Source organism: Suncus etruscus, chromosome 5 (genome assembly GCF_024139225.1).
Source record: "Suncus etruscus isolate mSunEtr1 chromosome 5, mSunEtr1.pri.cur, whole genome shotgun sequence".
NCBI lineage: Eukaryota > Metazoa > Chordata > Mammalia > Eulipotyphla > Soricidae > Suncus > Suncus etruscus.
In genome coordinates this window covers 109458882-109484021 of record NC_064852.1, presented here as the reverse complement: position 1 = coordinate 109484021, position 25140 = coordinate 109458882, and the positions used below count along the sequence as shown (strand labels likewise).

The 25140-nt window shown below is 49.7% G+C and overlaps 2 protein-coding genes across 5 annotated transcripts in view; one reads left to right on the top strand and one right to left on the bottom strand.

The window, feature by feature from the left end:
* Positions 1-16154, bottom strand: part of HDLBP (high density lipoprotein binding protein) — a 47244-nt gene extending 31090 nt beyond the window's left edge. The window contains exon 1 of the mRNA XM_049773380.1: positions 16017-16154. The gene's annotated coding sequence lies outside the window, so the exon portion shown is untranslated. The remainder of the gene's footprint in view (positions 1-16016) is intronic.
* Positions 15925-25140, top strand: part of SEPTIN2 (septin 2) — a 29211-nt gene continuing 19995 nt past the window's right edge. The window contains exons 1-3 of one of the 4 annotated variants that reach the window (XM_049773477.1): positions 15925-16056; positions 20243-20381; positions 23754-23874. In XM_049773477.1, coding sequence (XP_049629434.1) covers positions 20373-20381; positions 23754-23874 — 130 coding nt within the window. In that variant the 5' untranslated portion in view covers positions 15925-16056; positions 20243-20372. Of the gene's footprint in view, positions 16057-16376; positions 16468-20242; positions 20382-23753; positions 23875-25140 lie in introns of those variants that run through there. The other 3 variants (XM_049773474.1, XM_049773475.1, XM_049773476.1) reach the window with 3 other exon arrangements.

Sequence of the window (25140 nt, the reverse complement as noted above, 5' to 3'; positions counted from 1 at the left end):
CTTGAATATGGCTAACCCAGGTTCAATCCCCGGCGTCCCACAGGATTCCCCGAGTCTGGCAGGAGTGATTTCTGGCACAGAGCCAGAAGTAAACCCTAAGCACCACCAGGTATGGCCCCCCCCCCCCAAAAAAAAAAAAACAAGCAACAAAGCCACAAATCAGTTCTGGGGTAACTGCAATGGAGACAGACTCCTTTAAGTAAATAAAACAAAGAACCACCCAGACAAAAGAGGCAAAACAAAACTGCAATGCCTCCTCTTATGACAGTCAAACTAGCACCCTAAGGCCCATAAAGATTAAGAGAGCTGGTGGGAAGCCTGGCATGTCAGTGAAGTAGCAGTCTCTGCGTGCCCACCCTGTGACTACACAGGCACCTCCCCAGAGACCTTTTTTTTTTTTTGGTTTTTGGGCCACACCTGGCAGTGCTCAGGGGTTACTCTTGGCAGGCTCAGTAGACCATTAGGATGCTGGGAATCGAACCCAGGTCCATCCTGGGCTGGGCACATGCAGGGCAAATGCCCTACCGCTGTGCTATATCTCTGGCCCCAATCTGACCCTTTTCTTTTTTTTTTTTTTGTTTTTTTGTTTTTTGGGCCACACTCGGTGATGCTCAGGGGTTACTCCTGGCTATGAGCTCAGAATTCGCTCCTGGCTGGCGGGACCATATGAGATTGAACAGAGGTCCATCCTGGATCAGCTGCGTGCAAGGCAAACACCCTATCGCTCCAGCCCCCAATTTTGATTCTTTTTGAGGCCACACCTAGCAGTGTGCAGGGAACCACGTGGGATGCCAGGGATCAAACCTGCGTGGACAACGTGAAAGGCAAGTGCCCTCCCTGCAGCATTGTCATGCAGACCCCACTCATTCACCTGAAGTCCAACTGCAGTGCTTTGGCCTCACCCACGAGATAAGCACTATTCCTCACCTGCCCAGGAACAATGGTCACATCTGTGGTAGGCCCAGCCACTGCCCAGACCTCACCATGAGGAACACAGACGGCATTGCAGTTGAGTTAAGTCTTCTCACCTGGGCCTGGGGGAAGAGCTGCAGGAGGCTAGCACCTGCTTTCCTGAAAACAAGAGTAGCAGGCTTGGCCTTGTGACCTAGACAGGGCCCAGCACCGTGAAGACTGTAGACTGGCTGAGGTCCGAGTAGCGATGGAGTGATGCTGGCCAGCAGCCAAGGAACAAGGATCATGGAGGCTAAACCCAGAAGAGACACACCAAGAACTTCTCCCAAGAGCCCGAGGAAGAATTAGTCTGGTTCCAAACCCGTGGTCTCTGGAGTATGTGAATAAAATGCTGTTTAAAGCAACAGCTGTGGACACTAGTGAAACAGCAGATTTAACTCATAGCCTGAAGACAGCAGCAAGTTCCATTACGGTTTTATGTTTTCTTGTTTTTTAGTTTTTTGCCACACCTGGTGGTGCTCAGGGGTTACTCCTGGCTCTGCACTCAGAACTCGCTCCTGGAAGGCTAGGGGGACCATATGGGATGCCAGGAATCGAACCCAGGTCCACCCTGGGCGAGCAAGGCAAACACCCTACCACAGTGCTATCTCTCCAGCCCATAGGGTTGTATGTTTTCTAAGAAAGATTCCAAAGATTCACAAAACTAGCCCAGAGAATTGTGCCAAGTAAGGACCTAGAACTGACTTAAATGAGCAAGCTCACCCTCAAAGCAGCCTTAACACAGTCGATTCCTACATCTCATACCACCCTCATAACAAACAACTGGATCAAACAGCAAGTGATGAACAATCAAATCTGAGGGTTAGCATGTCGAAGGGAAAACTGAGGGTGTAAACCTGCCGTCACCACAGACATAGAGAGAGAGGGTCTCCTGACCCCGCAGACTTCAGGACTTTACATAGAAAAGGCCGATAAGAGGAGTGAAGCCACAGATGGGGTCATTCCAAACAAGACAGGACATAGGAGCACAGGACGGCTTACAAGCTGCATGTGGAGGATGACTAGACACTTTCAACTTTCCTGCTGGGTGCAGCCATGGAGGAGTTTTGGGTGCTTTTGTTCTGAAAGGAGCAAGGTAGCTGCCTGAGTTGGGGCTTCTCTGCTTTGGGGCTTAGGTGATGGTTGCCAACAGGTGCTGCACTGACCCATTGCAAGAAAGCATCAAACTGGCAGCAGCTTTAATTAAAACTTACAAGGGAGGGGCCGGAGAGATAGCACAGTGGTGTTTGCCTTGCAAGCAGCTGATCCAGGACCAAAGGTGGTTAGTTCGATTCCTGGTGTCCCATATGGTCCCCCGTGTCTGCCAGGAGCTATTTTTGAGCAGACAGCCAGGAGTAACCCCTGAGCACCGCCGGGTGTGGCCCAAAAACCAAAAAAAAAAAAAAAAAAAAAAAAAAAAGATAGTGGTTCAAATCCTGGCATCCCATATGGTCCCCCAAACCTGCCAGGAGCAATTTCTGAGCGTAGAACCAGGAGTAACCCCTGAGTGCTGCTGTGTGACCCTAAAAACAAAAAACAAAAAAACTTACATGGGAACCCATGTTGGTCAGGAGGAAGGAGGGATGAGAGAGGGACAAGCAGATGGCACCAGAGCAGGGAAGGAAAGAAAGGGTAGGAGATGGCCTGGGGGCCAGCACAGTGGACAGTGGAAGGGACATACTGACAGTTTAGAAAGAGACACACTAACCCGGACACTAATCCAAAGCACTAATCAGGCTCATATGGAAGCTATGGGCATGTACTGGTACACAGAGTCTGGAACCCTCGGCACACAAGCACTGTGGGGCCAGACCCTGCTTCTGAGGGAAAAAAGGCTCCCCTGGCCAGGGCAGAAACATCCCGGTATTTTGTTGCTCTTAGGAACAAAATGAGCTTCATGAACTTGTCAGGACCCAGGAGCTAGCTTTAAGATGCAACTGCTGGGCACACTCAAGAACAGCAGAGGGCAACACTCCTGAGGAACCATCACCTTCCGAGTCAACCTGGACTGATGGAGAAGACCAGCAGCCTCCGCCTCAATCAGTGATGGAAAGAGAGGAGCGAGCACTCGGACACAGCGCAGCTAGAATCAGAAGAAAACTACCCTGTGTATACACTCACACACTGGTAGAGATAGGACTGCTAATGCCCGGTACACTGGAGTCCATATGTTATTTGTGAGCAGGACCTTGGGAGTGGCCTGCACTACACAGTCCCCTCGAACCAAACCACAATAGAAAAAGGTGTCAAAGATGAGGAAAATCAGGTTGGGTGGAGGCAAGGGTCCAACCTGGAGGAGACCAATTCTAGCAGGATCCTGGGTGAGACAGGAATGTCTCTGCCTCGCCAGTGGAAGACACTTCAGTCAAGGGTCAAGTGTTGGCATGTGCTTAGCTCACCAGAAAGGGTACTGTATTGAACTCGAGTGGAGAATCCACTTCTGCACAAGTAAAGACAGACACAGAACCACAACCATAACTGAGAAGGGCAGACTGATAGCACAGCAGGTATGGTGCTTGCTTGGCAGACCTACGTTCGAGATCTGTACCATATATGGTTCCCCCAAGCCTAGCCAGGATTAAGCCCTGAGCACCACTGGGTGTGACCCCAAAAAGATACAAACAAAACCCCCAAATACTACTTTTGTTAACTAGAGAAAAAACGAAATTAAAATTATGCACATTAATTTTAAAGAGTACCTGCAGATGATCATAAAATCTGAGCTCAAAACAAAAACAGAGAATTTTGCTGCTTGTTTTTGGGCCACACCCTGCAGTGCTCAGGGATTACTCCTGGCATGCTTGGGGGACTATATGGGATATTCCAGGTATCAAACCTGGGTCGGCTGATTGCAAGGCAAATGGCCCTCTCCTGGCTCCATGCTCAGAAATTGCTCCTGGCAGGCACAGGGGACCATATGGGACGCCGGGATTCGAACTGATGACCTTCTGCATGAAAGGCAAACGCCTTACCTCCATGCTATCTCTCCAGCCCAAGAAAATCTAGTTTTAATTCCAGGCGCCATCACAGTGTGTTAAGGTCAGCGCACACTTGACTCTGCGTCACAGAGCAGACAGAACAAGGTCTAAAGCCCCCTATGATGGTAGCATAAACCTCCTGTTGGCCCCTGAGACTGCCAACTCCTCAGAGGGGGTTGGAATGGCTGGTGAATACAGTGCACACTTCCTTCACTACAGAGCCCAAACAGACAGAAGGGGTGGGTGGAAAGGCTCAAACATAGATTGCCCTCCCCAGGCCAATGCCCAGCTATTCGAGGACTGGGCACCACAAAGGGACTGCAGCAAGACCTGCCCCTGTCTCACCCCCAACACTGTGTGTGCTCTCTCCAGAGAACCCCCTCTTCCCTACACCAGAACCAGAAAAGCCCTCACAGGAAACAATGAGACTCTGCCCAGCTCCAGTTCAGCCACGGATGCCCCAGGAGCCCTGACCTACCTCCTTGCTCCAAAACCAAGTGATTTTCACAGATCAGAGTGCAGCTCCAGCCTGCAATCTCAGGCTTTTCCCACCAATCTTTGGGGACAGGAGCGTCCCACATGTGCCAGTTAGGGGCAGACAGGCTGTGCCAGGCCAGATGGGGTCGTATGCAGTTGGTTCTTGCATGGCGGCTCAGCCAGCCAGCCAGCAAGGCTTTGCATGGGAGCCTGGCATCACTGCTGAGCTCACTGCATGGTGACGAAGGCAACACAGAACTTTGGTCTGAGGGGCTGGTGCGTCAGCTCCGAGGGTAAGCAGATGTATCAAAACAATAGCCTTGTTTCCAAGGGGGAAATTCCTTCTGATGGGTCCTGGACACTACGAATGAAGCCAACATGACAGAACTACCAAACCAGTCTAGGAAAACGGCACTCAGAGTGACTTAGTCACCTGCCAGAGACACTGATAAAGTTAATGAGAATGAAGACAAGGCAGGAAGGCAGAGATTGACCCCTCCTGGGGTGGGAGTCAAGTGCCCTTGTCAACGTCCAGAGCAGGAACCATAGCCTGAACCCACACAGAGTATGGAAGGGCCTTTTGTACCTAAGTTAGGGGCAGCTAACAGCAGAGGTCAAACTGCTGAAGAGGAGAAAAGCTCTCCTGAGCTCTCCTATGATCAAGACAAAGAAGAGTCAAGGAGAAGAGGAGCAGGAGTATGCCGGGGAGCAGGACTCACTAGGGTGGGGATGGGGGCAGCCCTGAGGCAGCAATAGCATTGGACTCACCTGCACACCCTCAGCAACACCTCAGCAATACCTCTGCCGTCCTATTGTCTGCTCCTGCTACCTGCGGCTCCGCCTGGCCTTCTGGGGACCTGGGCCTGGCTCCCGCTCTGCTCCCCCAAGTACTTCCTTCCTTCTGTTGTGGCAACCTCTGCAGGAGCAGGCACTCTCCAGAGAGCTCGCTTCGGGCCGTCTCCCAGCAGGTGAAGCAGAAGCAGCATCAGCTGTATGCGGTGCGGCCCTTGGGCACCCACAGGGGCTGCTCCCTGACAGAAGCACAGGGTGGGGTGAGGGCTCCAAGTCAGGCACGAGGCCACTGAGGTTCCAGTACCAGCCCATGGGCCAGGAGCCACAGATAGCTCCTGAGCCATGCAGGCCAAGGCTGCCTTGGGCCATATGCCACGCCCATCCCAGGGCCTCTGGAAGACAACCAGGGCTTCCTTCCTCAGCCAGTCAGTGCCTGGATCAAGAGACACCTCTTTCCCAGAAAGAAAAGCAGGAGAGCCCTGGCCAGCCTGCCAGGTCTAGAAGTACTAAGTGCTCGGGAGCCCATGAGCTAATAGCATGCAGGTCCCTCTCTCTCTCTCCTTCCCACAGTCAGTCAAGTGACTATGGATGCTGACCGTGAGGATCAGCAGCTGGGCCTGGCAGTGGCTCACAGGCAGCAGTGGCAGAAGGCATAGAAACCTGCTGCAAAGGCAGCCCCGACTTGGTCAGGCCTGGGACCAGCCAGGTGTCAACACATGCTCTGAATGGGGTTGTCATCTTTTGGGGGGATGGGAGAGCAGGACTTGTTCCTCAAGAGGTGCTCAGGAGGCCCAGGACCCTACATATCCTGGCCGTGATGCTATCTCCAGTGTCTCAGGGATGTGTTCTATGTAAAGCTTATGCCCCTGGGTTGAAAGCTGCTGTGGGTGCCCGGAGAAATAGCACAGCGGCATTTGCCTTGCAAGCAGCCGATCCAGGACCAAAGGTGGTTGGTTCAAATCCGGGTGTCCCATATGGTCCCCCGTGCCTGCCTGGAGCTATTTCTGAGCAGACAGCCAGGAGTAACCCCTGAGCACCGCCGGGTGTGGCCCAAAAACCAAAAAAAAAAAAAAAAAAAAAGAAAGAAAAGAAAGCTGCTGTGGAACCCATAACCCATGGCAATGCACCAGCAGGAAGCAGAGGACTGAGTTCAGCCCCTTTCCATTTTAGCCAACAGCACTGCCTCATCCTGCTGGACCATGGGCCTGGAATCACCAAGGGCAGTGTGGCATGGCCAAGACGGGTCTATCCATGAGTCATGGCAGGTCCTAATCTGAGAGCCGGCAAAACTTCAGCCAAGACTTCGGCCACTGGGCTGCTGGAGTGAGGGGAGGCTGCAGGAAACACTTCCGAAGCAAGGAGCAAGGGTGACAGGGAACAGGGTGACAGCACCAAGGGAAAGGCCTTGAGAACCAAAAGCCTGCAGAGGAAGCCAGCCTACTGAGGGGATAGGCTGTCCTAGTCAAAGAGACGAGGGCCCTCCAGCGGTTTGGGCCGAAAATCTCTCTGGATCAGGGACAGGGAAGGCCATCGCATGAGAGCCCGGTGTCTGGAACCCAGTCTAAAGCCAGCCAGGCTCTTGGAAGCCTCACAGATGCCACATGTCTGGTGGAGTGTGGACCTGTGAGTGCACAAGTGGGCCTGGGACATGGTTACTAAGGTGCTGTGAACCAGGTAGGCTCCCACCTCCCCAACAAAGTGGCCCAGTGACCATCCACGCCACAGAGGACTTCTCCACCTTAGCCACTGGGCAGGGTTCGGATCAGACAGTTTGCCCACACTGACAGCTGCCCAGCACCTCTGGGTTCTGTTTTAATGGCAGGAGCACTCCAGGTTATGACAATGTCTGCAAACATGTGGCAAGTTCTTGTGAGGACAAAAGAGCCCCCAGAGCTGCCTGTTACCTCCTTTGGAGGGTGTAAGAAAGAAGAGTTTCTTTTTTTTGGGTTGTGGGGGGTGAGGAGAAGTGTTGGTCACTGCATTTCAGGCCAAGGAGTCAGGGATCAAGCCACCCCAGAAGTGCTCAGAAGTTCTGACCAAGGCATGCCATACTCCCATACTATCCCTCTGCTCCCAAGAACAATACATTAAATCGCTCCTGGCAGGATGCAGGAATCAAACCTGGGTCAGCTGCGTGCAAGGTAAATGCCTCCCCTAACCCGTGTGCCATCACTCTGGTCCCATATAATAAATTCTTAATCGACAAAGTGCTTCCCACCATCCAAGGCCCGAGTCAATCAGCGGGGTGCTATGTCCATCCTTCCAGACACAAGAACTAGGTGGTAAGAGAGCAAGGTCAGGACTCAGGCTCAATCCCCGCACCACAGGACTGTGCTGGTACCTCTGGAAGGCTAAAGCCCAAACAACAAAAAATGTGAGAACTCAGCTTTATTTCTTTTGAGCCACACCTGTCAGAGCTCAGAGATCACCCCAATGAGTCAAGCCCAAGGCTCCGAGTATAAAGTACATGCTCCAGTCCACTGAGCCATCTCCCTCACCCCAGGACTAGTCTGTGGTGCTCAGCTGACCAAGGGCTGTGGGGACCAGCAGTTAAAAGCAAAGGTCAAGCAGTGACCTTATGTATTGATTTCAACGATACACACAACCATACCATTAAAACACAATGTTATGTAGTAAGTTTCTGGCCTTTTTGTTTTATTTTGGGGCCACAACTGGTAATGCTCATGGCTTTGCACTCAGGAATCACTCCCAGCAGGAGGACCATAAGGGAAGTCAGAAATCAAATCCAAGTCAGTCTTGTGTGAGGCAAATGTCCTCCCCACTGTACTACCATCACTTTGGCCTGTCAATAATTTAAAAAACAAAGCCCACAAACAAAATGTCACCCTAACAACTGTAGCAATTCGACCTCTTTATCTTCACAAATAAGGAGCTGATGTTCTAGGGATCAAGAAACATCCAGTGACCAGCCAGGTCTGGGGTAGCCGGACTCTCTGACACCCCTATATAAACTTTGGCCAGGTGGAAGACAAAATCAGGTTCCTGAGTTTCCTCAATCAAAGAGGGCAACCAACACATCATCTAGACACAATGCAAATCTGGCTAGCCTTAGTAGAGGCACAGTCCTAGGGGTAGATCCCAGGCACCGCTCAGTATCCCAAGTCCAGGAACCTAGGCTGGCCAGGGAGGAGAGGGCAGGCACTTCGAGCCTCAATAATATGAAGAGACTTAGTATTATAGCAGACTTGAAGATGACAGGTGATTTGTAACATAAAGTAATATCACTTGTAACATTACTTTATAACATAAAGTAATATTAACATAATGTAACAATAACCCCCAATAGTTCTTCCTCAAGCAATTAATCACTGAACTATTATTTAGCCAAGACTTTTCCTTCATTATATTAACACACATTTTATTACAAATCAGAGCACATAATACTTGCTACACTTGTTTCCCGTTAAAATTGTATTACGGGGGGTGGAGAGAGAGAGATGGGGGGAAAGCAATGGCACAGTGGTAAGGTGTTTGCCTTGCACACAGCCAAACCAGGATGGATGGTGGTTCGAATCCCGGCATTTAAGTTTGAATAAGGGGTGCTCAGGGTTGTGGGAGTCTGGATAGTTGAGCTCCTTGGGAGGATGCTTTTGCCTTGATGCCAGCTCATACCCTACATTTCTGGGACTGTCCTGTGGGGCTCCAGGCTCCAGCAAGCAGAAGCTCCGCTCTGTGGTATTTGTAATTGAAAAAAAAATCATTAAGTTTATGTTGGTGCCATTCACTGTGCAGCTGCTCACACAAGGTGAATATATACAGCCTGAAAGCAGCAACCAGGGTGCATATTTATTTATTTATTTATTTTTGGTTTTTGGGCCATACCTAGAGACACTCAGGGGTTAATCCTGGCTATGCGCTCAGAAATCGCTCCTGGCTTGGGGGACCATATGGGATGTCGGGGATCAAATGCGATCTATCCTAGGCTAGCACATGCAAGGCAAACGCTCTATTGCTTGTGCCACCGCTCAGGCCCCATGTTTTTATTTTTAATATTCTTGTTGTTTGGAGGCCACACTCAGAGATGACTCTGTGCTTGAGAATTACTTTTGAGGTTTCTTGGGGGAACCACAAGGGGTGCTGAGTAATCAAACCCTGGGTGGGCCACTTGCAAGCAAACAAATACCTTATCTGCTGTACCATCTCTCAGGTCCCCATGATGTAATTCTTTTGTTTGTTTGTTTTTGGGTCACACCCAGAGGCACTCAGGGGTTACTCCTGGCTCTTCAATCAGAAAATGCCCCTGACAGGCTCGGGAGACCATATGGGATGCCAGGAATCAAACTGGGGTCCATCCATGGTTGGCTTTGAGCAAGGCAAACACCTTACCACTGTGCTATTACTCCGGCCCCAGCTATTTGAATTTTTTGACTATTAAGACCAAAAACTTCTAAGTTCCTCTAATTTCCGACCCAGGTTTTCCAGCACACTCTAAACAAAACCTAGAGTGGGAAGACAAAGGCAGGCAAGGAGCAGTAGGAACGAAAATTTAAGTGAAATTCAAGCTGCAAGCTAAAAATAATATTGCTTTGGTGAGTCCAGGTAAAAAGTATGAGAAAATGGTTGAGGAAAGGGCCATAAGGGATTTTCTAGAGACTCAAGCTGTGCAGAGAGGGGTCTTATTGTGCACACCAAAATCCCTACAAATGAAAAAGCAGCACAAGACTGCAGAGAAAACTCAGCCAATGCCTTCGAGAGCAATAAACCAAGAACAAAGGTTACAAAAGCAGAATAAGAGTGAACAAAAGAAAACTCTTAGAAAATAAACTGAGAAAAACTCAAGGAAGTAATGGAAGGTAAAGCTGAATCTTTCATACAGAAAATCGGTGATGACTCACAAGGCCCAAAGTTGGACAGTAAACAGATTGTGAGCAGCAATAAAATTCTGTCAAGGAATATGTGCAGCAAATGAAGAAGTTTCCAAACCTGAGCAGAGTGGCGGATGAAAACAAACTGTGGGGATACCCCTGAACTGAGTGTTTTGCATTTCACCAACAGAAAGTCTCCCAAGCTTCAAAAAAAAAAAAAAAAAAAAAAAAAAAAAAAGAAAGAAAACCCCACTAGAACTGGACCAGAACCAGAACTACTTAAAGTCCCCACAGAGCCACCGGAACCTGGCTCTCCCAAAGTCATCACACTCAGATGAATTCTGGAAATGTCATGCTCATCAAAATCAAAGGGGAAAAATAAACATCAGGAGGGGTGTGAGATGACAGCACAGAGGGCAAGGTGTGTGCCTGGCACACGAAGGTCCCAGGTTCCATCCCTGAGAGCACCAGCGGCTGTGGCCCCAAAACAGAAAAAAATATCAGGAAGGAAACCTGATCCCCGAGCTCCACTGCAGGGAATCCTGGGCAGAATCTGGATTATCACCTGATACTGCTGGGTATGGCAAAAAAACATAAAAGAAATGGGCTGGAGAGAGGCAGGAAGGGGGTAAGATGCCAGCTGTTCCCTGGAGCCTCTCCAAGACAGACTCCTGAGCACAGATCCGGGAGTAAGGCCTGAGTCCTGCTGAGTATGGCCTCCAAACCAAACAAACAAGACACCCAATTCCCCAGGCTCCAGGGTAGCAGGTGTGGAGAAGGGTGGTGAACCAGCTTCCAACTGAATGATGAGCATACCAAGTTCTATCCCGGGCATAGTTTGGTCCCCAGAGAACCTTGGAGGCTGGAGCAACTCACCCACTTCCCCCAGCACAGAGCTGGGTGTGCCCCAAACAAACAGGTGTAGTGAGATCACAGGAAGTTCACCAGGAGAGAATGGGGTGGGCTTTAATCTCAGGTCTCCTCAGATAAAAAGGCTCACCATAGATAAATGGTGAGCTTTTGGTTGAACTTTAATGACAAATACATAGAAAAATAAACAAGTGAAAATCGATCAAAGCTCCAAAGAATTTGAGAGACAACAAAGGAATCAGAAAAAGGCAAAGATGCTCTGCAGGGAAGAAAGTCTCCAAGATATTTCTTAAATTTAACTCCCCGGGGCCGGAGAGATAGCATGGAGGTAAGGCGTTTGCCTTTCATGCAGGAGGTCATCGGTTCGAATCCCGGCGCCCCATATGGTCCCCTGTGCCTGCCAGGAGCAATTTCTGAGCCTGGAGCCAGGAATAACCCCTGAGCACTGCCAGGTGTGACCCAAAAACCAAAAAAAAAAAAAATTTAACTCCCCAAAATAAAAACACATAAAGTGGGAGCAAGAGCAGAGGTAGTACAGGGGTTAAGGCATCAGTCTGATTTACAGTTGATTATGGTTCAATCCCCAGCATGATTTAAAGTCCCTATAGCACTGTCAGGATTAATCAACCCCCCATAACCACACCCACCTATCCCATGACCAATTACATGAAAATATAGCCATGAGGCCAGAGCAGTAACACAGTGGTAAGGCGCTTGCCTTGCACACGGCTGACCCAGGACGAACCTCGGTTGGATCCCCGGCATCCCATATAGTCCCCCAAGTAGGGAGAGTTTCTGAGGCCAGGAATAAAGCCTGAGGGTCACTGGGTGTGGACTCCATCCCCCACCCCAATATAGCCTTGACTTGAAATAAGATGCATTCCTAACTTCAAAAGTTCATATGGGGGGGGGCCAGAGAGATAGCATGGAGGTAAGGTGTTTGCCTTTTATGCAGGAGGTCATCGGTTCAAATCCTGGCGTCCCATAGGGTCCCCCGTGCCTGCCAGGAGCAATTTCTGAGCCTGGAGCCAGGAATAACCCCTGAGCACTGCCGGGTGTGACCCAAAAACCACAAAAAAAAAAAAAGTTCATATGGGGCCAAAGAGATAGCACAGCAGGTAGGCTACTTGCCCTGCACTCTGCTGAACCAGGTTGGATCCCTGACATTACAAATGTACCAGAATCGCTGCTAGGAATCAGCCCCGAACACTGCAGATGTGGCCCAAAAACCAAAAATATCCAATCAAGAAGCAGTAAAGGAGTGCAAGCATGTCACTGGCCAGTTTGCAAATAACATAAAGCTATGACGGCAAGAACGCTTCTGGACCAAATGCTTGCCTCAGAACTGCCAGAACCAAAGAACTGTGGCTTAGTAAAGAGCTGTCTTTAGGGATACGGCTTCTCAAGCATTTCTAACTTTAGAGATTTATCTACTGAGTTTTAAAATTCGTTTAATTTGGGGCCATAACTGGAAGTGCTCAGGGCTCACTCCTGGCTCTGCACTTAGGAATTACTCTTGGGCTGGAGAGATAGCATGGAGGTGGGGCGTTTGCCTTGCATGCAGAAGGCTGGTATCCCATATGGTCCCCTGAGTCTGCCAGGAGCGAATTCTGAGCATAGAGGCAGGAGTAACCCCTGAGTGCTGCTGGGTGTGACCCAAAACCCAATAAAATAGGAATTACTCTTGGCAAGCTCAGGACACTGGGATGGAATCAGGGTCTGCTGTATGCAAGGTAAACGCCTTCCCCACTATTACCTCCTAGAGATTTTTAAAAGAAAACAAAAAAGAAACAAAGCAAACAAATACAACACATGCTTTAGTTCAAAAGAACCTGTGTAATGAGAGCTAAGTGTTTGTTGTTTTGTTTAACTTTGCATGAAGTACAAGAATACTCTTTGCTCATGCCCTTTCGAAGAAATCTGGCTGGGAAGTGACACTAGAGAACACACACTACACTGTCACTCAACATTATAAGCCATCCAAGGCACAGCATGGTCATCTGAGAGGGTGTCCGACCTGGCAGGTCATACACAGGCCCGAGGTCAAAGTCCTTCCCAACAGGACTTCGGTCAGCTTTGACCCTCTGATATCAGAAGTGGACCTAAGTTTTGGCCTTCTCCCCATAGACAAGAAGCTGGGCATCTTCTCACAGCCCAAGCCTGTCTCCAACACCTGCCCACAGGTCACTGATGGCCAGCAGCTGCAAGCGCTGAAAACCAGGGGTATAGAATTAACCATTTTATTTTTTGCTTTTTGAGCCGCATCCAGCGATGCTCTGGGGTTACACCTGTCTCTGTGCTTAGGGATCGCTCACTCCTAGCTGTGCTAGGACCATATGGGATGCAAGATCTGAGATTGTCCACATGCGAGGCAAGAGCCCTGCTCACTGTACTCTCTCTGGCCACTACAAGCCACTCTTTTGAAACCAGAACTTTTTTTTTTATTGGGGGGGGGGTCACACCCAGCTTCGCTCAGGGGTTACTCCTGGCTCTGCTCAGAAATCGCTCCTGGCAGGCTGGGGGACCATATGGGACGTCAGGAATCGAACCCGGGTCCAACCCGGGTGGGCTGCATGCAAGGTAAACACCTTACCGCTGTGCTATCAATCTGGTCCGGAAACAGTAACTTTTCTTTTCTTTTTTTTTTTTTTTTTGGTTTTTGGGCCACTCCCGGTGACTCTCAGGGGTTACTCCTGGCTATGTGCTCAGAAATTGCTCCTGGCTTGGGGGACCAAGGGATCGGGATCGAACCAAGATCTGTCCTGGATCAGCCCCATGCAAGGCAAACGCCCTACCACTGCGCTATTTCTCTGGCCCCCGAAACAATAATTTTTTAAACACTTGTTCTGAAGTATCTTGGAGGAGTGTATGTGGCTCACTCCTGACTATGTTCATGACTTACTGCTGGCTTTGCACTCGGGGATCAATCACTCCTGACGGGTTCAGGGTACCACATGGGGTAATGGTAATCAGACTCTGGTCAGCCAAGTGAAGGCAATCGCCCAAACTGCTGCACTATTATTCTGACCCCTAAATTACCTTTTTTGTTTGTGGTTTTTTTTTTTTTTTTGGTTTTTGGGTCACACCCGGCAGTGGTCAGGGGGGTTACTCCTGGCTCTACACTCAGAAATCGCTCTTGGCAGGCTCCGGGGACCATATGGAATGACCGTCCTTCTGCCTGCAAGGCAAACGCACTACCTACATGCTATCTCTCTGGCCCCTAAATTACTTTTAAAATAATTCGGGGCCGGCGAGGTGGCGCTAGAGGTAAGGTGTGTCTGCCTTGCAAGCACTAGCAAAGGAAGGACCGCGGTTCGATCCCCTAGCGTCCCATATGGTCCCACCAAGCCAGGGGCGATTTCTGAGTGCTTAGCCAGGAGTAACCCCTGAGCATCTAACGGGTGTGGCCCGAAAAAACACAACAAAAAAAATTACTTTTAAAATAATTCATGGTCTGTAAACGTTTGACTTGATTACCTATTCCATAGCAGGAATAGCTAAAAGTCCTTTTGGGTCACATCTGGTCACCAGCAGCGAGGTTATCCTGGCGGGGCTCAGGGACCATAAATAGTACTGGGGATTAAACCCAGGTGGGCAGCGTGGAAAGGAAAAGCCCTAGCCACTGTACTCTAGCTATCCGGCCCCATGAAGTTGCATTAAAATTTTGGGAGGCAAAAAGGAGGGGAGGAAGCTCCAGTCTGGGACATGCTGCCAATTCAAGCTCGAGAAAAGAATTCATTCCTTAAAACAAAGTCCGGGAATAGGCCTTTTAACAACAGCTCATTAATGCCTCCGAGCAACCTCCGAACCTTGTTCATTTCCCCACCTATTGCACTTAAGACCTTCTAGTGCATTCTTTCACAGGGAAATCTGCACTGGAACCTAAGCTACTGGAGGAAGAGCAAGGGCGAGAGCGTGGACGCAGAAACCCTCAAAACTGAGCGGCACGCAGCCATTCTAACCCAACTGCTCTGGCCCAGAGACGTCAAAGGCCTCAACAGTGGGCCCCGGGCAGAGTTCAGCTGGTCTGGGTGCACTGCACTCTCACCCAGGGGGCAGCCCTTGCGGGAGGGGGGAACCCCAGGTAGTGGCAGGTGCAAAGAGGGCAGTTAAGAAAGGGGCACCCTTCAGTCGCTCTCACAAGTGGGTGCTGGAGGACGGCGGCGGCGCTCCAGCCAACGCAGCCGGTGCTATGTGGCGGGACGGGTTCGGGCAGCTCCGGCCTCACGCCCACCAGGTCCGGGCCCTGCGGGCAGGGAGCGGCCCCGCGGAGACCCCGGAGCGGAGGGAGACTGGGGGGGGGGACGCTCTCCGTTCGCACCGGGCCCTGACAGCCCCGGACCTGGAGCTCGCGGGGGTCAAGTTGGGGCGGGGGGGGGGGGACAACCCTGGAATATTCGAGAAGGCTGAGCACCGCCGCTTCCAAGACTGCGATGGCACAACACACGACTTGCAAGAGTTTAGAGACCCCAAGTCTCAGCCGATCCGCACAGCCCCGGGGCTCGTTGCACGACTCCCCCAGGCGCCCGAGCGGAACCGGGCCTGGACCAGGCGGGTCTCCCAGGACACCCCGCAGCAGCTGGGGAACGACCGGAGCCTGGGGAGCAGCCAAGGGAGCTTCCCTCCCCGACACGCCTGTCGCCCCTCGAGTATCCAAAAAGACTTTCCCTGCCGTGGGGGTTCGGCCCGGCCCCCACCGGCTCGGGGCGCCCCACAAGACTCGGAGCGCCCGGCCCGGCCCGGCGTGCGGAGGCCACATCCGCGGGGACGGGAGCCCGACTCTATGGTCCGCGCTCAGGCCCGCCAGCCGCGTGACCCGCTGCAGCCAATCAGAACGCGGCGCTCGGACCATAGAGACGACGGCGACCCCGGCTAGAGTAGCCCCCGGCCGGCCGCTCGCCTTCGACTGCCCAGCCCGGCCTCGCCTGCCCAGCGCTCGGCACTGCCGCCATCTTCCCGGGGGGTCAGGCCCAGGCTCCGGTCCCGCGGCCGCTTCGCACTCGGGCCGCTCACGCCCGCCCCGTCCGTCCGTCGCTCTCTCCACCTAAGCGACCGCTGCGCCCCACCTCAGGAGACGTCCTTCCTCCCGAGGTAGCGGCCCGCTAGGCCGAGGCCCACTTACCTGCTCCTCTCTTATCAGCGCAGGGAACCCAGCTCATAAGGTAGGAGCCGAGGCGACACCGGGGCCAGCCGCCATCTTGGTAAAGGAGAAGAGGCTACGCTTGACCTCCCCCCCGCCCCCAGCCTCTATATGGCCAACCGCCGTGGGAGGGGCCCGGCGCCTGCGCACCGGCCGGGGCCGCGGCGAGCTGCGCCTGCGTGCTGGGGCCGGGAGAGGGCGGGGCGGGCAGCCGGCGGGGTCGCGCCGGGCGAGGGAGGAGTCGACGTGGGCGGGGCGGGGCGACGACGCCAGCGCTCGGGGACGTGGTGACGTAGCGCGCGGGGCGCGGAGGCCTTCGACGGGGGCTGGGCGGGTCCGGTCCGGTTGGCGCGCACGTTGGGCCGCTCGCTCCGTCGCTCTTTCCTCGATCTGTCGCTCCGAGGGCGCCGACCGTGCACTCGTGCGCTCCGTGGTGAGTGTCCCGCGCTGGGGCGCGCTGGGCCGGGGCTTGCCGAGGGTCCCGACCCCGCCCGCCGCGGCTCGAATACTCCCCGCCCCCCGGGGCTCTGGGCGCGGCCGGGGCCTGCGAGGTCGGGGCTGCTTCCCCGGACACGCGCGCGCCTTTCGCTCCTCTCTCCCCCCGCGGGGCGCTAGGTAGAGCCAGCCAGTGTCCTCCGGGCCGCGAAGCCCCAGACATCGCCTGGTCGGCCTGCGGGGACCCCAGTGCGCTGCCCTGGCTGCCCCCCCCAGGGTGTGGCCTTCTCCCTCCGAGCCCAGCCCTCGGGCACCAGAAATCTGGGCGTCGGTGGGGGGGGGATGCAAAAGGACGGACGGATGGACACGCACGAACACACCCCCCCCCCTCCGCACGAGCTTCTCAAAACTCCATTCTGCTCTTAGGCCCCGGGTTGGTGTCTTCCAGGGCCTTTCTGGGTCCGGGGGCTTGGGGATGGTGGGGTGTGTGTGTTTACATGCTCCCTTTTTCCTATTTCAATTTTTTTTATGATTCAAATTATTGTCTTAATTTTGTGAAATACATGTTAAACAATTTTTTTCCATTTCTTGTTCTATTTCAGTTTCTTGCTAGTACCAAAAAAAAAAACCCCGTCTGTCTAGGCCACAGGGCCTCTACTCCAGGTTCTGCACTCAGGGCTCACTCCTGGTTGATTTGGGGACCACATGGGATGCCAGGATCAAACCCTAGATGGCTGCTGCCAGACAAGCACCCTCCCGGCTGTGCTGTCCTTGTCTCCCCAGCAGTCCATTGCTAGGACTGTTGCCGCAAACCCAGAACTCCCTTCTTCCTCAGAGTAACTTTTTTTTTTTTTTGGTTTTTGGGCCACACCCGGCGGTGCTCAGGGGTTATTCCTGGCTGTCTGCTCAGAAATAGCTCCTGGCAGGCACGGGGGACCATATGGGACACCGGGATTCGAACCAACCACCTTTGGTCCTGGATCCGCTGCTTGCAAGGCAAACGCCGCTGTGCTATCTCTCCGGGCCCTCCTCAGAGTAACTTTAGATTCACTTTTTAGCTATCTTGTAACCAGCTCTCTTTGTTATCTTATTTTGTAATTCCTTTCTGCAAACCAAAGTGTTTTCTGTCATAGCAATAGGAAAAAATTTTTTAGGATGTACTGCCAAAACTTGATAAGCTTAAACTATCAGCTCTGGTGGAACTGCAGTCAAACTCTTGCGGATTCTAACTCACGTGAAGAGGAGAAAAATGAGCGGAAATTGGAGATTTAATTATATTATAGAAACGTTCGTTTCCTGTGGTGCTGCTTGTCGTTCTTGAGGCTTTGAGAAATATTTCTGGTATTTGGAATATTCCGACAGGAATATTTGCAACAGCATTGATCTTTCGTGCATGAGCTTCTCTTCTCTTTGATGTGTGCTGGAAATGTTCCTGCTTGGATTTTTGTGGGTTTTTTTGTTTTTGTTTTTGTTTTTTTTGTTATTGTTTTGGGGCCACACCCAGTGACATCAGGGTTTACTCCAGGCTATGCGCTCAGAAATCGCTCCTGGCTTGGGGGACCATATGGGTCGCTGCTGGGGTTAGCCACATACAAGGCGAGGGCATTTGCTTCGCACTTGTCCAGAGAACTCTGGTTTAATTCCTAGCATCCCTTCTTGTCCCCAAGCCTGCCAGAACTGATCTGAGCACCTCTGGGTGTGGCCCCAAAACAAAAACAACTGAATTATATATATTCATATCATTACTTTTTTAAATAGTGCTTGCTGACGTTTTCATCATTCTCCATTCACATAAGTTTTTTTCTCCTTTAAATTGTTATACAGATGGGTGTTGTTGGTATATTTCTGGACTTAATTGCTAGCAAATATTTCAGTAAGGTTTTTGTTTTGTTTTTAGTGACGCTCAGGAGTTATTCCTGACTATGCGCTCAGAAATTGCTCCTGGCTTGGGGGACCATGTGGGATGCTGGGGATTGAACCGAATCCGTCCGTATTCCTGGGTCAGCCACATGCAAGGCAAACAAACGCCCTACCCTGGTGCTCCTGCTCTGCCCTCAGTAAGGGTTTTTTACATTTATATTCATGAAATAGATCAACACCTAGCTAACTTTCTTAGAATCCCATCTGGCTTTGTTGCCAAAGTTTTGCTGCCTTCATACAATTAAATATTTCTGAGTGATGTTAGAGTATAACTGAAACAAAAAATTTATTTTTTTAAATATATTTTTAGTTTGTGGGCCATGCCTAGCAGCTCAGAGCTTATTCCTTTCTCTGCTCTCAGGGATTACTCTTCTTTACAAGCTCAGGAGGCCACACGGGATGGATGCCTGGCATTAAACCTGGTCAGTCTGTGCTAACTAAAGCAAGTGCCCTGTCACCTCTATTATCTTTGGCTCCTCAGATTTAAAATTCTTCTCTGAATCTCTAGCTTTTCTCCACCTCACACAACCTGCTTTAACTTTTCTTTGGCTTTCTCGTGATTTTCCTTTCAATGCCCTTTTTCATGTTCGAGATGAATGAGATGACTCCTTTTTATCTCTTAATTTCAGCATAGTGATTCGAGAATATCATCTATAATATCTTTAATATTTAATTATTGTACATCAGCTACATGATGTTTTTCTTGAAATTCTATGTTTATTTTTGATTCTCTATTTGTTGAATGAGATTTATTAGTTGACTATTCAACCTTTCTGCTATTTCTCATATTGGTTTTTTTTTTTTTGGTTTTTGTGTCACACCCAGCAGCAGTCAGGGGTTACTCCTGGCTCTACAAGAAATTGCCCCTGGCAGGCACGGGGACCATATGAGATGCCAGGATTCAAACCACCGTCCTTTTGCATGCAAGGCAAACGCCTTACCTCCATGCTATCTCTCTGGCCCCCTCTCATATTGTTTTTACTCAGTTTGTCCATTTCTGAATGAACTTAAGTTACTAAGGTATATCTTTATCATCCTCATTTTTGCTTTATATATTTGCTATAATTGTTTTGTACATTATATTTATTGTTACATTTTAGTTTATTTATGTAATTACACATTCCTACCTCAAGTTCCACATGCCTCCTAATACTAATGTTTACTCATTCTATTTTTTGCCTTTGGGCAGCCTACTTTTTCTTTTTTTTTTTCCTTTTTTTTTTTCCTTCGGGCCACACCCTCAGGGCTTACTCCTGGCTCAGAAATCGCCCCTGGCTTGGGAGGCCTTCCCCAGGTGACAGTCTTAGCTGTGGGCTAATTCAGACTCTGGGTTTGGCTATTCTCAGTCAAATTTTCTCATTGATGCTGTTGTCTTCTCCATTTCCCTTTTATTCTTGCAAGAGTTCTTGGGAGAGGGTGCCTGAGGTAAGGCATTTGCCTTGCAAGTGCTGACCCAGGACCAATGATGGTTCAAATCCCATATGGACCCTCGTGCCTGCCAGGACTGATTTCTGAGCAGAGCCAGGAGTAACTCCTGAGTGCTGCCGAGTCTGGCCCAAAAACCAAAAAAAAAGAGAGTTCTTGTGAGGAACTCATGTTAGTTAGCTCGGTAATGTCCCTAAGATTTTCCTCCAAGGCTGTCTTTTACTCCCCCACCTTCCTGCAGACAAAAGCAAGCAGGGCTGATGGGGCCACCGAAAGACCAGAATTCAGTGCAGCCTCCTTTCTAGGCTCGTAGCATGGACTTGAGGCTGATGTCAGGAATCCAACAGCTTAGAAATGCTTTATAACTGTACAGTGTGGAGTCGATGCATCCAAACTTCCAATGGTTTCTTTGACCTTATCTTTAACAGTGATGATTCTGTGATTTCTGTGGCAGTGTCTGAAGTGAGCGAGGAGGTGTTGATGCCATTGGGCCTTGTGCTGTCCGCTCCTGATCACTGTGTGCCTGCACCTTGACAGATCTACCACACTTCAGGAAAGATGTCCAAGGTATGAGATCACACTTCTTCGAGATCCTGTCACATATGGAGGATCTGCTTTATGTCTCCCAGTGTTCATAGTCAAGATAGTTAGAATTTATTCATTTCAGTACAGCTGATGGTCTATTAGGAGAGGGTTCTAATGGGCCACCCTGTGATCTTTGTGTTCTCTTCAAATTTCCCATTATTTATTTCTAAGTATGACAATGACCATCTAGTCGCTTCTTTAGGTTATTCCCAGCAGAGAAATCAAATAATTTGAAATTGAAGTACTTGATTATCTTTTGTGTGACGCAAGAAAGTTTCTTTTTTGTTTTGTTTTATTTTGTTTTGTGTTTAGATCACACCCAGCGATGCTCAGGGATTACTCCTGGCTTTGGGCTCAGAAGTCGCACCTAGCAGGCTCGGGGGACCATATGGGATGCTGGGGAATCAAACTGAGGTCTGTTCAGATCGGCTGCATGCAAGGCAAACACCTTATTGCTGTGCTATTGCTCCAGCCCGGAAAGAACGTTTATTTTTGGAACTTATTTAGAAAGATGTGAGGGCAGTGGCCTGAGTGATAGTACAGAGGGGAGGGCATTTTCCTTGCTCTTGGCCTACTCAGTATCCCATTTGGTTCATCCCCTAAGCACCATCACCATCACCATCAGGAACATTCTGAGCATCACTGGGTGTGGCAAAAAACAAACAACAATAAACCTGTGTGAGAGGAGAAGAAAAATAGAAATAAGCAAGCAAAGAAACAGGAGCAATTAAGATGCATGTTGAAGAGAGAACAGAGGCTTGAGAATAAAGCTCATGATACCTAATCTTTGATGGGACATTTAGGCTTGATGGATTGATTTAGATCAGCTGTTATAAATTAGCAGGGAACCATAAAGTAATTAGATCTTCTGAAAAGCTTGAGAAAAGCAGAACTTGTGGTTAAACGGCATGATTTTACTTTTTTTCCTTTTATTTTTGAGTCTTTGGGTATTTGTTATTGTCTGATACATTATTATCTATGTAGCTCTTGCTTTTTATATAGGCATTAGTTAGAATGTGAATAAGCTGGGCGAGAGCGATAGCGCATCAGTAGGGTGTTTGCCTTGCACATGGCTGACCCAGGACGGACCTGGGTTCAATCTCTGGCATCCCATATGGGGTCCCCCAAAGCCAGGAGCGATTTCTGAGCGCATAGCCAGGAGTAACCCCTGAGCATCACTAGATGTGGCCCAAAACCCCCCAAATGTGAATAAGTAAAAAATAATAAAGTAGTCATAGTTTCATCACACAGAAATAACCACTGTAACATTTTGTGAAGACATTTTTTAATGTATGCACGAGAATGTGACACTACATTTTCAGAATGTCATCGGAAAGAAAACAGCTTATGTATTTAGTTGATTTTTATTTTGGGATGGGGAGATTCACACCTAGTGGTGCTCAGGGCTGGTTCCTGGTGCTGTTCTCGGGGATCACTCCAGGTGGTCTCCGGTCCGGGGGTCGAATCTAGGTTGACCTTGTACAAGGCTAAACACACTATCTGCTGTACTATCTCCCAGCCCAATTTACTTTCTTGTTTATATTTGAGCCACACCCAGTGAAGTTCAGCGGTTACTCCTGGCTCTGCACTTCAGTTACTCCTGACAATGCTGGGGATGGAACCTGGGTCGCCTGCTTGTGGGGCCAAGCACCTTACCTGCTGTACTATTGCTCTAGCTCCTCAGTTTACTTTAAAAAAATTATTCTGGGGGCTGGAATGATAACACAGTGGTAAGTTGTTTGCCTTGCATGTGGCCGACCCAAGACAGACCCGGTTTGATCCCTGGTATCCCATATGGTCCCCAAGCCTGCTAGGAGCGACTTCTGAGCACAGAGCCAGGAGTAACCCCTGAACACCATAGGTGTGGCCCAAAAACAGAAATCGCTCCTGGTAGGCTCAGGGGACCATATGTGATGGTGGGAATCGAACCTGAGTCCATCCCGGGTATGCCATGTGCAAGTCAAACACCCTACCACTGTGCTATCGCTTCAGCCCATGTATGTAAATATATATTTTTTGTTTGTTTTGTTTTCTTTGGGGGGGGCACGCCTGGTGACGCTCGGGTTACTCCTGACTATGTGCTCAGAAATCACTCCTGGGGCCCGGAGAGATAGCTCAGCGGTGTTTGCCTTGCAAGCAGCCGATCCAGGACCAAAGGTGGTTGGTTCGAATCCCGGTGTCCCATATGGTCCCCCAAGCCAGGAGCGACTTCTGTTTTTTTTTTTTTTTTTTTTTTGGTTTTTGGGTCACACCTGGCAGTGCTCAGGGGTTATTCCTGGCTCCAGGCTCAGAAATTGCTCCTGGCAGGCACGGGGGACCATATGGGACGCCGGGATTCGAACCGATGACCTCCTGCATGAAAGGCAAACGCTTTACCTCCATGCTATCTCTCCGGCCCCAGGAGCGACTTCTGAGCGCATAGCCAGAAGTAACCCCTGAGCGTTACAGGGTGTGGCCCAAAAACCAAAAAAAAAAAAAAGAAATGACTTTCTGTTTTTGTTTTTTGGGTCATACCCTGCAGCACTCAGGGGTTACTCCTGGTTCTACACTCAGAAATCGCTCCTGGCAGGCTCAGGGGACCTTATGGGATGCTGGGATTTGAACCACCATCCTTCTGCATGCAAGGCAAATGTCCTACCTCTATGCTCTCTCTCTGGCTCCTAGAAATGACTTTTTTGTTTTGTTTTGTTTTGGGTCACACCCGGCAGCGCTCAGGGGTTACTCCTGGCTCTATGCTCAGAAATCACTCCTGGCAGGCTCGGGGACCATATAGGTGCCGGGATTCGAACCGATGACCTTCTACATGAAAGGCCAAACGCCTTACCTCCATGCTATCTCTCCGGCCCCTAGAAATGACTTTTTAAAGAAGTTTTTATATATTTTTTTTATTATTGTTTTTGTTTTTGGGTCACATCCGGTAGTGCTCAGGGGTTACTCCTGGCTCTGCGCTCAGAAATCATTCCTGGCAGCCTAGAGGGACCATATGGGGTGCCAGGATTTGAACCACCATTTGTCCTGGGTTGGCCACATGCAAGGCAAATGCCCTATCACATGCTCCAGCCCCAGAAGCTTATGTTTTTAAAGTTATGAGAAGTGATATCTCTAGTGGTTACAATTGGATTTCATCTTTTAGGGGTGGGAGGGCAGTATATGGCTCATCTATATCTAGCAGTGCTCAGGGTCACTCCTAACTGGATTCAGGACTCACTCCTGGAAGGTTGAGGAAACCAAATGGGATGCTGAGGACCAAACCCAGGTTGGCATTGTGCAAGGCAAGTTTCCTACCTGCTGTACTATTGTTTCAGCCGCCAATTTCATGTTAAAAATCACTAATAAATACTTTTTTTGTAATAGCAACAACCAGCTCAATTCATAAATCCAGAAACTCCTGGCTATGTTGGATTTGCAAATCTTCCCAATCAAGTTCACCGAAAGTCAGTGAAGAAAGGCTTTGAGTTCACGCTAATGGTGGTTGGTAAGAAATCAACTCATACTGCCCTCAGGTGTATATTGTGGGATATTTCCACTTCCAAACTTTGGCCTACAACTATATGACCATAACAGTAGAGAATCAAATAATTTGGAATTGGGGGAAAGAAATTTTGCATAAGAAAAAAATATACTTGTCAGCCATTTTCTGATTGGTGTGTACGCTAAGCTTGCCTGTTGGTTTTCCTGACACCCACACCTCTCAGAAATGACAGCTTGGAGCTGAGGCCCTGGGGCTAGTGCCATCCCTTCTCTCCATGTGGAGTATAAGCAAGGCTCAGAGAGGTCTGTCATTCATCACGAAAGTGACCCGTGTTAGAAACATCGCCATGGAGTAAGGGGACATGCACTGGACCAAAGGCCAACACGAAAAGAAAGCCTCTGGTGACAGCCATTCTGGCTGACCCACACACAGTGCCCCAGCCATAACCTCCACATCTGTACTCCAGATTAGAAATCCGTAAGACAGGCCAGGGTGGGTTCTAGCACTGCCTCATGTGCGGCCCTGGATTCCACTCCTGCACTGCATGATCAGAGCACTGTCAGGACTACTCCGCACTCTGAGCCTGGAGTAGCTCATGACCACCCTAGTATATGGGTCAAAGAACCAGTAAAGGGGGAAGAAACAAGACTATATTACTTTTCTTGGTATAAAACTCTTTTGTTAGGCAGTTATGGATTATAAGCTCCCATTTAAAAAAACACTTTGAGTGTATTTAAAATATGATTGGGTGCCGGGAGTGATGGCACTGCAGTAGGGTATTTACTTTGCTCATGGTCAATCTGAGATGGATCCAGATTGAATCCTCGGCATCCCATATGGTCCCTAGCCTGCCAGGAGTGATTTTGAGCGCAGAGCCAGGAGTAACCCCTAAGCACTGCCAGGTGTGGCCCAAAAACCTAAATAAATAAATAAATAAATAAATAAATAAATAAATAAATAAATAAATAAAATTGGATATAGGGTTTCTGGTTTTTTTTTGTTTGTTTGGTTTTTGGGTCACACCTGGCAGTGCTCAGGGGTCACTCCTGGCTCTATACTCAGAAATCACTCCTGGCAGGCTCGGGAGACCATATGGGATGATGCAAGGCAAATTCCCTACCTCCATGCTATCTCTCTGGCCCCTGTTTTTTTTGTTTTTTTGTTTTTGTTTGTTTATGTGTTATCTTGAGTCTGACTTAGTTCATGCTTACTATATCGTATTTTATTTCTTCTTTGGTTGCTCCTGCCAAAGGATAAGCACAATTGAAA